The 13544-nt window shown below is 57.6% G+C and overlaps 2 protein-coding genes across 2 annotated transcripts in view; both read right to left on the reverse strand.

Moving 5' to 3' along the window:
• SUGP2 (SURP and G-patch domain containing 2) overlaps positions 1 to 13544 on the reverse strand; it is an 86879-nt gene that overhangs the window by 51416 nt on the left and 21919 nt on the right.
• The window catches only part of LOC126041954 (uncharacterized), a 36726-nt gene that overhangs the window by 1457 nt on the left and 21725 nt on the right, over positions 1 to 13544 (reverse strand). Inside the window, exon 5 of the mRNA XM_049808389.1 lies at positions 12124 to 12527. Coding sequence (XP_049664346.1) covers positions 12124 to 12527 — 404 coding nt within the window. The remainder of the gene's footprint in view (positions 1 to 12123; positions 12528 to 13544) is intronic.

The raw sequence follows: 13544 nt of genomic DNA on the forward strand, positions 1-13544 counted from the left end.
CGAACACACTGACGCCCTCAGGGATGGATGCACACGGGGACCGTGCATCCCCCACCCGTGCGCACGGATGCCCACGCAGGGCTGGCGAAGGCGTGAGCGCGTTTGCACGTGCTGAGATCGCCTGATGCTTCAGCGTGAATATTCCTCTCTGAAAAGCTCCTCCTCGATGCTTTTAGGCTCGGGTTTTGCCAGAACCCGGCTGGGATCTCCCTCTGGGATATACTGCGAAGATGCCGGGGCGCGGGGTGGATGCTCGCTGTCGGGGAGGTCCCCTGCGAGGTCAAGCCCCAACCTTTCCCATCACAATCCCACTCCAAACCCTCTTCCCGGATTTCCCTCACCCCTTGCCTGTGCTGACAATACCCCATCTGTGCCCCATCTCAAAGGAGCCTTGTCCGGGGGGATGCAGATGCCTCGGATCCCCTTTTCCAGGGCCGGCTGCGTTGCTGCCGTACAGGATCGGGGCCACGCACGGCGGGGGGGCGGGGGGGTTGCCCACGTTTCCCAGGAGCTTGGTGTTCACTGCGGTGCTTGCTCTGCCTCCCTGAGGCCAAGGGGGTCCTCGTCTGCCCCCCCCACACCTCCCCTATCTCGTGGGGTGAGACCACGCAAGCGCCTGGCGTAAGGACGGCCGGGGCTGGGACGAGGATCCCAGCAGCTCAATCAGTGCGATGGGAACGGGAAGGGTTCGATCCTGCTGCTGCACATAGCGTGAATTTAATTAATAGACCAAGGTGTGTTTTAGGCAGGAAAACCAGTATTTCTTATTTATTGACAGCTGATTTCTCTTTTCCCTAACGAATTGACCAAGGCCCACAGCTTATGGGACAAAAACCAACCTGTTTGGATGTCCACCCCGACTTTTGCCGAGGTGCAGCGAGAGCCACCGGCATCTTCTCCCTGCTCCAACACGGGGGCAAGACACGAGTGACCCCCTGGGGAGCCCTGGGGCAATTTGTGGGCCCAAACCTGGGTTTGTGGCACGGCTCGGCACCGCAGGGGCAACTGCCTGGGGGGGAATAACCCCCATGAGATGTGGCTGTAATGGGGGAATTGGGGTGCCCAGGGGGTCCACGCTCCCTCCTCCCCCAGCTGCCCTGCCCTCGCCAGGCTGGGAACAGCTTGAGTGTCCAGGCAGGGAATTCATTTAAATAAATTTCCATAGGGATTAATTTCACCCCTTCTCCAGCAGCGTGGCGGAGGCGAGCATATGTGTATGTACATGAGAAAAGCTGAGCCTGTTTTGGGGGAGACGAGGAGGATGGGGGGCACCCTCCTCTCCCCGCAGCCCCATCCACCCTCGCTGCCCTTCATCCCTTCATTCCCAGCTTTGGGAATGTTTTGAGCCCCTCCTTGCCAGCGCACAAGCCCAGCCCGGTGGGTGCTCAGTGCCAGAGATGCTGGTCCCAAGCAGGGGAGATCATCGAGTGCAAATCATCCAGTGACCCAGAATTTCAAAACTTTCCAAACAGAGCTACAGCGAGCTAAGAGTGGGTGTCGGGTGGCTTGAAATACCATCAGGGAGAGAGATTTGGGCTGTGCAAGCGAGTGGGAAGAAAATCCAGAAGATTTGCCAGGATCGAAAGCCCACGGCTGCCCCCCCGCCACCTACCAGGAGCCTTGTCCTGGCCGTGTCCCAGTGCAGGTTTTGCCCCACGGACACCTGACCTGGGTCCTTCTGCACCAAAAATCTGCATTTTGATTTTCGGCGCTCCCCAAGCATTGCGCTGCTGGCACCCCAGGGACAAAACCACGTCAGGACTGGGATGAGGAGGGAGGCGGCGGGGGTTTCTGCCATCCCCGACGATGGGCTCCGGGATGGGGGAGCGCAGGCACGGGGCAGAGAGGGTGCACGGGGATGCCGCCAGCAATTCTGCTGCCGAACGCTCCCACGCCGCTGAGTAATCCAGCCCACGGGTCCCCCCCGAGCTCTGCTCACCCGCAGTCCTGGCAGCCTCCCCCACGGCAAACAAGGATATTAAGAACTGGGAAAAATACTCCTGGAGCTGCCGCACAGTCCGGATGCTTGGAAATCCCAGGAGCTGATAAAGCCATAATTTTTTTCAGCTTTTCCAGCCCTCCTCAGGACCCCGGCACAGGGGACACCCTTTCAGCCAGAAGAAACGATAATCCCCCTCCCCGTTCAACGAGTGCAAGAGCATCTAAATGACAGATGCAGGTTTTTTTCCATTCTGCTTAGGATTTGGGATTCAAAGCATGAGACGGATTCAAATAACTGGGGTAAATAAATCAGGGCTAGTGAACATTTGGAAACAAGCAGAGCGATAGCTATTTTTGGCTGTCAAATTTGGGAGGTTTTAAGGCTCCTTCAGGGCATGAACCGCTGCAAGAATTCGTTACCACTGCAGCAAAATAAAAGCGCGGTGAGGAAGGAGAGTTTCCTTTCTCCTCCCGGGGAGATGGAGACGAGCAAACCCAGCAACACCAGGTCTGCCGGGGTTCTCGCACCCACAGAAATGCTGATTTTGGTCTCTGGGGTGGAAAATGGGGACCTCGAGTGATTCTGGGAGGGAATGTCCCTGTGGAGGGTCTGTCCCAGGAACCTGCCGTTGCTCCCAAGTGGAGTTTTTTCCATTGAGGATAGAGATAGCAGAATTAAACCCATTTCTTCGAAAATGCCAAGCGGAGCACGGAACGGCGGTGGGATTTTTGAAAACTAAAAAATACCCTTTTCATTTGGATTTTTTGCAGGAATCCCAATTTTTAAGTGACTCCCATGTCCCTTTGGGAAAGCCAGGCTGCCCGAAGGGCAGCTCTCACCGTGCGGTGCCAGCCCCCACCAACTCGGCTCTAAAGCACCGGCCTCCCGTTCGGTTTGGTGCTGCAGCACCCGCTGGCACCCAGCACTGCCCCAGTGTCCTGCGCCTCGTTTGCTTGAGTTCATTAAGACTTGGAGGTGCAGGGAAGCAAGGAAAGCCTGCAGCCCCGCTGGTGGCTGGGCTCATTAGCATAATTTTGGAAGCCCGGGCTGCTCCGCAGCTGGGCACAGCTCTGCCTTTAAACCATAGGAGCTCCTGAGCTGGGCTTACAGGGGATGGAGATTGGCTTTTTTTGGGGTGCACGGCGTGCCCCAAGCCCCCCTTTTTTTGCAAGAAGAGGCTCTGCATGCTGCACACCTCCTCTTCCCAGGTAAACGGCCCTCGCTTTGTGTCCCCAGCCTGGCTCGGAGCCCAGAACAGGCACCCATGGTCTATCCCAGGGTGGACAGCCCCCATGGGTGCTGGGGACCTGGCCCCATGGGGCAGCATCCAAATAAAATGAGCTGAATTATAGTTTAAGACAAAGCTCAGCATCAGCATGGAGGTTCTCTGCTCTTTGCCATGGAAACAAGCGTTGCTAAGGGATTGCTTAATAAGGAGTAAAATCTTTTAAAAATCTAAGTTTATGTGGCAGCAGGATTGAACCCCCAAGTCCTGGGGAGTGGATGGGGCTGTCGGGGGCTGCCCTTGCAGCAGCTCCCACGCACAGCGGAAAGCTCCGGTTCTCCATCCATATGGAGAAACCCTCGGCATAGGGAGAACTGGGCACAGGGCAGGGGTGCTGGGTGGTTTGGGGTGGCCATGGGCTCCCCGGCCACCCTGGCACGGTCCTGGGGTTGCTCCAGCACAGAGCTGGGGATGTCAAGTCTGCAAGCCTTTAAGCATATATGTTATTAAACAGATTCGCAAAAGAGTCCCCAAGGGATAAAAACACCGGCACTGCCCCCTCAGAGCGGGTGCGATGCTGGGCTCTTGCACGGTGCCTCAGTTTCCCCTCCTGCATGACCGACGTGGCTGCTGCCGTCAGCACCCGCTTCTCCCGGCATCCTCCATGGGCACGCTGAGCCTGCGATACCCATTTAACTTTATTAATTTTATGGGCATGAGGAAAGGGGCTGGGTTGGCGGGGGGGGGAATAATACAAGCAGGGGCCACCTCTGACCTTGACCCCCGTCCTGGCTCCCCGCGGCAGCTGGGCCGTCGCGCCTTTGCCGACAGCTCAATGGGCGCTTTGTCTGCGCCCGCCGGCCCCGCGCAGCCCCGTCGCCCCCAATAATATTTATGGAGTCGGCGGTCACCTTCTCCCCTGCTCCCTGCATCTCAATAACAGCCGAGCTGGTGAGATCCAGGGAATCTGGGAATTTATAGTCCGGAGAGTTGCTGCTCTTTAGCCCCGTGGGGTGTGGAGTGGGGGATCCTGCCCCTCGGATAGCGTGTGTGCATGAATAGCACGCCCCGGCTTGGTTTCGGGTGCTGTTCACAGCCTTCGAGGTTTTTTTGTTGTTTTTTTTTCCTTAAAAAAAAAACGCCTGTTTAAAAGCAAACAGGTGGGGGAATTTTCTTGCTTTTTCCCTGAGTCTTGCAAAGCCACTCTGCTCCCAAACTACCTTTGGGGGATGGAAAAGGTGGTGAAAATGCAGTGCTGATTTATTTGGCTGTGTTTCTGTTCGCTGTCCAATTCCTCCATCAATTAAAACAATCGAAACCTCCTTTCCAAAGCTCCAGCAAAGACTATTTTAAGATCCCTTTGCCGCAGATGGGTGCAGCCCCAGTAACCCCCAGCATGAGGGGATTCGGGGTCTGCCCTGGGCCCAGCAAAGTCCCCGGGAAGCTCCCTCAGCATCCCGGGCTCCATGATTTAAGCAAAGGCATTTATTCTGGAAGGGTTTGACCAGGGAAACCTTAATATTTGGGGAAGAAAGAGTAGGATCGGCGAAGGTGCGTGGCACAACGATGACCCCAGTTTGCTGGGATTTGGAAAATCCTGATAAAGGGTGATTCGGGGCAAGAAGGGACCAGGCGTGAATCCAAGTTCCTGCAGGGTTATTCCAAACTCTACCGAAAACAGGGCTGAAGCAGTGGATCTCTGCAGGTGGGAAATTGGGCCAATGTGGGCTGGTTTGGTTGTTTCCAGATGCTCCAGCTGCACAGAAATTGGTCAATTGAGCCGGATGCTACCACCGCTATTCCCACATGGATAAGAGTGAGAGCCCTTCGGCACGGATCAGATGCTGAGTGATGGGGAATTGCCAAGGCTCACGTCCTTTCCTGCTTCTCGGGTGAAAAACCAGCCCGGCAAGGATCCAGCAAATCCCCCAAATGACTCGCCGGACACCCAGGGACTGACAGGGACAGCTCTTCCAACAGCCGGGCCAGATCTTCGGGGACCCAAAATCTCCCCTGTGATGTTGAGTTGCTCCCACGTGCTGTCCCCAAAGGCACTTGCTGCTCCATCCTGAAGAAACTGGATTTTGGGGCTGTTTCACTGAACTTCGGGAAATACCCCACGGTAAATGAACCAAACCGGTCCTTGCCCAGCTTTGCCATCATCTTCTGATAAATCCTCTAGTTTGAAGCAAACCAGCCCCTGGCTGATCCTGGTGCGGAGCGGAGCAATCTTCCAGTGCCGACGGGTGTTTCTGTGCCGGTTTGGCTCTTCTTTCTGTTAATTGAGCTGGGAGGTAACGGGCAGAGAGGTGCCAGGGTGCTGGGTATGTCCACAACCCTCCCTGCGTGGAAAATCCTCCTTTTGAGATGTTTAACCCCAGAGCTGCAGGTACTGCTGTGCTTCAAGCAGGGTTTTCCCTGGGGCTGGGGGAGGGAGGGGGGTTCATCCTGACCCCCCCAAACGCCGTACAGGAGAAGATGGGGGATGCTGGGGAAAGCAGAGCCGTGATTTCCACGCACGCTGAGCTCCTTTATAGCCGATCCATCGGGGAAACCGCTACAACCCCCCTGTCCCCATCGCACCGGGGCACCCCGGGGAAACACGAGCATCCCTCAGCACCACCCCCTGACCCAGCTTAAGCCGAGGCAGCTTCCAGCCTATTTAAAAGAGGAAACCAATTTATTTTCCCCCCTCCTCCGCTGGATGCGGGTCGGAAGGCTCCGTGGAGCATCCTGCTCGAGGCCGAGCCGTGTCGGCGCAGCCCGGAGCCGCCGCTTCCCCAGACCACGGCGCACGGGCTGGTCCTCGCCGTGCCGCGGAGCATCTCCCATCGGCCTCGCGCGCACGCGGCGTCTTCCCGTTCCCCTTCCCCGGGGCTCGTTCAGGGAAATGCTGCGTGACACCGGCCCTCGAGCGCTGGCGGCTGGAGACGAATCTGGTGTGTCACCTCCTGCCGCCGCCCTCGTTCCCAGCCTGCGGAGCGGATGAGCGGGAGATAACACACACCCCTGCAAAGAGCAGGGCGAGCAGAGGAGGACGGGAAAGGGAAAGTCCTGGGAGGCAAATATAAACTGATTTTAGCGAAGCCGGAGCGGCACGGCTCCTTTATGCGAAGGGTTTGTGTCGTTTTCCACGCAGGGCGAGAGCAGCCGGGTGCTGACGGGGCCGGGGGAGGATGGTTTCTGGAGATACCTCGGACACCGTGGGTTTAGTCCGGGTGGGAAACGGGGGGTTTTGCCGCAAGACGAGGGTGCAAGGAAGGTGGTGGGGGCCCAGGGAGAGCAAAGGGCAGCTCAGTGGGGGATGCCCAAGCAACGACCATCACCAAACGACAAACCAGCTTGCGAAGGGACGGACCCACCGGGACGGGGTCTTGCCCGCAGCCCCTCGCCGGCCTCGTGCTCCCTTCCCGACGGCGGCTCGGCTCGCACCGAGGCTGGCGCAGCCCTCCCGGGAGCGAGCTACCGGCGGGCGGGTGGGCGATGGAGGGTGGTTGTAACAAGCATCATTGCCGGCTTGCTGAGCTAGGCATAATTGTTGCAAAACCGCTGCGCACATGCTGAGCTTCATAATTATCAGGCTTGTCTGCCAGGCTCTCCCTTCCCCCAGCACAACGGCACACTTGATTATGATTATGGTGGCTAATTTTGTCTGGTGCATCTTAGGCATATGGGCCCCCACCTGCTCTGAATATGCAAACGCCGCTGATTTGCTCCTCGGCGGCTGCTCTGAGCCGGGGCCCGTGGGCAGGCGGGGAGGGGGAACCTGCCCGGCGCCGCGAACAAAGAAACCCCACGCGGCGGCACGGGCACAAAGAGCCGCCGGCACCGGAGCTGCCCGCGGCACGGCGTGGCGATGCCAGTGCCGGGCGAGGCCTCGAGGTTTGTTTTCCATGGGCAAGACGGAGCATCGAAAGCGTGCGGCGCGGCGTGCACGTATGGCGTGGCACGCGCGCGCATTCCCCCTACACAATCGACACCCTACGGACGACCCCTGCCACGCAACCCCCCGGCGTTCGCCTGCTCCAGCCCATCTTTCCCCCATTGCCGTTGGATGCAGCCGCATCCCGCAGCCTTGCAGAACCTTCCCTGCCCGCCGTAAGGGATTGTTTTGTGAGACCTACGAGCGGGGTTTTGCTCGCGTGTGGGTAAAGCTCATAAAAGCATCCGCGCCGTGGTGAAGGGCAGCTGAGGTGGTCTCGCGTCTGCCTCGCCGGGACCGCTGTCAGGGGCGCTTTGCCATGCTAATGGATAATTAGATAGGCAGACAGACTGACAAGGATCCAGATGGATGGATAGATGCCACGAGGATCTGGTGACAGATAAATAGGCAGATGCTAATGGGCAGCGCAAACAACAGCTTAGACTCCTGCTAATTCCCACTGTAATTTTTAAGCGCTTTCCGTCCTCCCCCCGCTTCCCCCCCCGGCTCCCTCAATGCAGAGCTCTCACCAGCACATCCATCACTTATATTTATATTAATTTTTTTTTTTTTTTTTGCACAGAAGTAGCATAAACGGTTTGTAAGGGCTCTATGGAATAAGGAGTAGCTGTGAGCCGAGGTGGGCGTCGTGCGGGGGCTCAGGGAGGTGAAACCCCTGGGGTTACCCTGGGACCAGCCCGAGCCGGGCTCGGCTGTTGGGGCGTCTCCATCCCTCCTTCCCCAACAGTGCCACCACCTCCCCGACGCTGATTTATTTTTTAATTTAAAAAAAAAAAAAAAAAGGTTTGTCTCTTTTCTTCCACTCCGGAGATGGGAAGAAAATTGTGAATGGAGGGGAGGTGGCCGAGGTGGATTAGAGCCGGAGAGCCGCGGCTGAGCGGGCGGCAGAGACAAAAGAAAGCATCTTCGCTTGTTTTCCCTTGCCGCGGGGAATCCACGTGGCGGTTGCGGGAAGGCGGGGAAAGCGGGAAGGGGAGATAAATCCTGCTGGAAGGCTTTCGGCGGCACCCGCACCGCGTGGGAGATTTATAGCCCTGTGCTTCGCAGCCACCTGCCTGCCGTGGGTGCTGCTCACCTGCTCCGCCGGGCTGGGCTCGTTAGCCAGGAACCCTGGTTAATGAGATATGGGGATGCTCGTGTGATTGTAGACCTTTGGGTCTTTCCAGCTTGGCAGGGACCTCGCTGCCACCAGTGCCACCCCCTCCCATCCCAGCCTCAGAGGGGCTGAGCCCTGGCGTGAGCCGGAGCCTCGAGCATCCTCCCGTGGGTACCAGCTCAGCAGCCGCCACGCTCTGCCTCCCGCTCGCGCTGCCTGGGGTCTTATCTGCCCATCTCCCGCGTTATCGCCTCGCCCTGACTTGTCTCTCAGGCCATCAGCCCCTCCGTTATCTGCTTTTTCTTCCATTCTGGCCCTTTTCCCTGCCTTGCTTTTTAATATTTTTTCCTATAGTTCTTTCTCTCACTGGTTTCTTTCCTCCCCTGCTCTATAGATTTCCCTACTCTTCCTCACCCTCTCTCTTCTCCTCCTTTTCCCTCTCTCCAGTGTATTTTCTCTCCCCTTTGCCATCCCAGGAGGAGTCAGCAGGACCGCGGCAGTGGGGACAAGCGCCCTGGGGTTGGTGTCCCCATGAAGCTGGGTCCCTGGGCTGCCAACACAGGAGGGTCTTGTGGTCCTATTTCAGGCTGAGCTGCAAAATATGGCCCAGGAGATACCATCGGCATCACCTGCATCTTGGGAGAGAGCCAGAGCCCGGTCCGGGGTGAGGAGAGCCCAGGGACCGGTCCCCAAAGCCACCCAGAGCATCACTGCCAGAGCCGGGCGCGAGCACCCTGTGCCTGCCCCGTAGCAGGAGCCGGAGGAGAAAACCACCATTTCTCCCTTATTTCACCCAAACTGAGGCCAAAGGGGAGGTTGGGGACGGGGCCTCCCCCGTGTCCATCATCACACCGGCCGTGGGGAGCGGGTGTCTGCGGCGGCTGCCGGGGTGGCCGCATCCAGCACCCGCTATGTAGGTCAGAGCGGGTGCTGTGAGGGAGCGCGGGGGCCCCCAGGGTCACCCCCGCCTGCCGCCGAGCTGCCAGCTGGGATTAAACCCCTGGGAACCTCTTACCAGCACCATATATATATACACACACACCATATCACCGTATATATATATGCACACACGCCCACCATATATGTGTGTATATATAATATGTATGTATAATCTCAGCCCTTTTCTTGTTTCAGGTGGAAGCAGCTTGCTGATACAATTAAAATTTTTACCAGAAATGACCCCGTTGCAAATATTCCGGTTTTTAAAGAAGCTAATTCAAGTTCTCAGCAACTTGCTGAGAAAGCGCCTGGGGGCTTTTTTGACGAGCTCCCACAGGTATTCCCAATTTCCTTCATTTGCCTTACGAGGTAAGTGGGAAAAAAAGAGAAATATTTTCCTTATAAATATAGATAGACGTACAAGAAATATTCCAGGGATTATTTTTGTTCCCTGAGCAGATCCCTCTTTCCAGGAGTTTTCCAGTCTCTGCACCGTCACCTAACGGAGGTGGATAAAGACCCAGCAGTTACAGGTCGGGGTGACTGGATGGATGCTATTAAGAAATGTGGTAATGGCGAAAGCTTTAATTCCCAGTTTTAAAAAAATTCCTTTTCTGGGCATAGATGTTGAAAGCTTCTTCAACGCTCAATTCTTTTCCTTCCCGTCACAAAAGAGCCTGGGAGAATTCCCCAAAGCAGCTTCACCCAACCCTGTGCATCAGGCAAGGGCAGCACCTGAGTGACACCAGGACTCCCACAGTCCATAGGTGTTGGAAAAAAAAGACAATATTGGGAACATGAGGATAAGAGACGCTTAAAATACGACCCAGCTTTTGGGGAATTAATTTTGGACCGATTTCTTGCTGCGGCCATCACCTGGCAAAATCCCATTTCTCCTTTTGGGTAGTTGCCCTCGTCCCTCTGCGAGCACCTGGCTTTTTTGGGGGGGGATAAATGGACGCACACGGGGTACAGATGCAGCCGTTGACCAAGACAGACGGACGGCATCCCCAGGACGGACAGAATTTGGCGCGGGAAAAGGGGCGGCGATGGCATTGCCTAGACGAGGCGTTTAATTAAGATGCAGCAGCGGTACTTTGGGTGCAAAAAGCAGAGGGGGAAGGGTTAAGGGGCGGCGGGAGAGAGGGGTGAGAAGAAAGCCCGAAGAAAAGAAGGGACCTCATAGCACCCGGCGGGGCTTGATGGCTTAATTACCATATTCAAATCTAATTAATTCCCCTTTGCATAAAAAGGCCACGGCGGGCGTGGGACCAGCCTTGCAGATGGCGTCTCATGCTCAGCACCATTTTGGGGCCGCCGGCCATCTTAGAGCGAGGAGGAGGAGGAGGAGGAGGAGGACGGCTGTGCCCGCGGCGCCGAGCATCTGCTCGGGGCATCCGTTGGGCACAGGGCTGTGCTGGGTGCCGGCACCAACAATTCCCATGGACCATCGTTAATATTGCTTTGAGGAAGAAGAAGCTATTTCAAAGCAGGGAGAAGGAACGAAGCAAAAATGGGGGGTCCGAAGCGATGGGGCGTCATTATTTGGGCGTATTAGTGTGTGCCTTGCTCTTGGATGGGGCTCCCTGCTCCATCCCTGCATCTTGGGGTCTCCAGATGGGATGGCACCGGTCTCCGCACGGATGGAGATTGCCTGTCGATGCCGGGATTAGCGTCCCCGGAGATATTTGCTGGAGGGGGTGGGCGATGGGGAACAAGGCGCGGCGGCGGTCCTGGAGAGGTGTACGTCTCCCCAAGACTGCTGCTGTGCCTCGCTCCCCTAAAAAAGAAGCACTGCCACTGCCCTGTGCCATGGGAGCATCCCAGACCCATCTCCGGAGGGTGATCTCGTGGGGATGCACCCCGCATCCCCCTTGAGGTGCCGGTGAGTAGGAAAAGCCAGGCAAATCCAGCCTCGATGAGCAGATACCCAAAACCCCTCCAGCACAGGCATTGTCTTGGGGGAAAATGGGGGATAATATTCCTCATCTCCCCATCGTGCATCTGGGGCCGAGCCAAATCCCTGCCAGAAAACCAGCCCCGAGAGCGTGGGCTGCCGACGGGCACCGTGGCAGCGCCCGCGCCGGCTGCCAGGCTCACCCTGGGAAAGGTGAAAGTTATTTTTTCTAATGTTTCGGACAGCTTTGCGGTCACGTGAAAAAACTTGGAGGAGTGAGGACCGCAGGGGATGTGGTTTTTCTCCCTTGACTGACTCCCAAGGATGCGATGCTGCTGCTGCTGCTGCTGCTGCTGCTGCTGCTGCGGGGCTGTGCTCCTCCCCCCCCCCTCCCCAGCGCTCCTGGGGGGGTGGGATGAAACTGTTACCCCCCCCAAAACAGGCTCCCAGATGGAGATGGAAGTTGCTTGTGCAGCTAAAGCCAATGTCTACAAGCAGGGAAAATGGGGGGGCTGGATGGAGCAGAGCAGGAGGATCTGTGGATGGTGGGGGAGGCTGCGCTCCCAGCTGGGGGCAAAGCAAGAGGTGAGGGGGGGGACGATTCCGCCTTCTGCTGTTTAGTCATAGAAAAGGATGTGTTTGAGTCATAGAGGAACGAATTTTAGATGTGCATTAAAAAGGAGATGGGGGGAAAAAGTCAATTATTTGACAACCAAAAGCTGTTATCAATAGCCCAGTCTTCCACTAGCTTTGAGGGGGAAATCTAACCCTTTTCAAAGAGGAATATAAATAAAATGGGGACAAAAGCTGGGGTTTTTTTGCCCCTGAGACAACAAGGCAAAAAAGTCAGCGTGGCACCTTGCAGCCTGACAACTGCAGTTGCCTGCCCGGCCCCGACGGCGAGGAGCAGCCCAGCCACGCGCAGAGCCATCGTGGGTGCCCCCTTCCACGGCGCCGCTCCCTGGTCCCCCCAAATCCCCGGCTGGAGAGAGCTCGGGGGCAGGTTTTGCAGGGAAAAACCCAGTGCCAGCTGCCTGAGCTTGCAGGAAGGGAGAGGAAAGCAAGAAAAGCCCAAACTTACCCCATCCAGGAGAGGCGAAGGGCTCTCGAGCATCCTTGGGGGAGCAAAGCTAAACTTCCCTCGCTTAGCTCTGCAGGCACTGCGCTTGCCGTGGAGGGATGCGACCAAACCAGCCCGTCCCCGATAGCCACGTACAACTTTGCCGCTGCAAACCCGTGCCAGGAGCAGCCTCCTCCCAGCCTGGCGGCTTCCACGGGCAGGAAAGTCCAGTCCACGGTACCCCACAGGGCTTCTCCATCCTTTGATGTCCAGGGCGAGGGTGCTGTGGGGTGGGTGGTCTTCCTGGGGCTCTGCCCACGCTGGTTTGGGTGCTCCCTTTTGCTGTGGCCGCTTCGCCCCATTCCCATCGCCAGTGAGGGATGCTGCCGGACCGCGGTGATCAAAGCAACGTGGGGGTTTCTCCTCTGAAAAAAAAAAAAAAAAAAAAAAAAAAGAGCAACGTTGTCACCTCCAAAACCCACACCGATCTCACTCTGGTCACCGCTGAGCCATCTTAACCAGCCCAGCCACCGCGCTGGGCAGGCGCACGTGGCCGAGACGATGCTTTAGGGGATTGCAAAAGTTTTGACTGGCATCGCTGGAGCCTGGCGAGAGGCCTTGAGGTCTCCGCACCCACCTCTATGTAGAAACCCCGCTCTGGGTACCCGCAGGGGTCCCCACTTAGGGACGGGTTTGTGTTTGACCTCTCCATCGGGATGTAGAGAGGGGGTCGAACGGCTCCGTCACCCCACGGGTTGTATCCTGGACTGCATCCCGCATCCCGGTTTGCAGACGGGATGGCATTGGCAGGAAGAAGAGCCAAACCTTGCCGGGAGCCGGTGGGGAGGGGGACTTGTCTGTGTCGGATGATGGGAGCAAACCCCCTCCAGATGTGCCCTTGGTCATGTCCCCCGACCCCCAGCACCCGCTGCCAGGGTGGGGATGCCTTGGTCTGCCCCAGATCAGCCTTTTTATCACCCAAAACCACAGGGCGTGGAGGTGAGGACTTCAGCTCTCGCTCACCCCAGCACCCACATTCACCCCGCACAACCCTGCCCAGGGGGCGTGGGATGGGGGGGCACCGCACCCATCACCCCATTTGCTTTGCTCCCAAAAACTCAGCCCCCTCCAACACCCCCTCAGCGCTCCCGAGGCTGTCCGACGGGAAGAGAGGACCCCCAAAAAGACCGGAGAAAGGGTGGGCTGACGGCGGGAGCTGGCGGGGGGACAACCCCGAGGGGATGCCCAAGGGGACGGGGGGCTCAGACACAATGCTGCCATTGAGGGGGCCGCGCCGTGGGTCCCGGCCCTTCCTGCCCAGACACAATAGGGGCGGCCCCACGCGCCACTTGGGCGCATTGTGCGGCGGCCGCCCCCCCCCCTTCGGCCCCTCCTTTCTGTCCCCCATCGGATAATGGATCCGCTTTGTGTGCTTGGCTGGA

Source organism: Accipiter gentilis, chromosome 8 (assembly GCF_929443795.1).
Source record: "Accipiter gentilis chromosome 8, bAccGen1.1, whole genome shotgun sequence".
NCBI lineage: Eukaryota > Metazoa > Chordata > Aves > Accipitriformes > Accipitridae > Astur > Astur gentilis.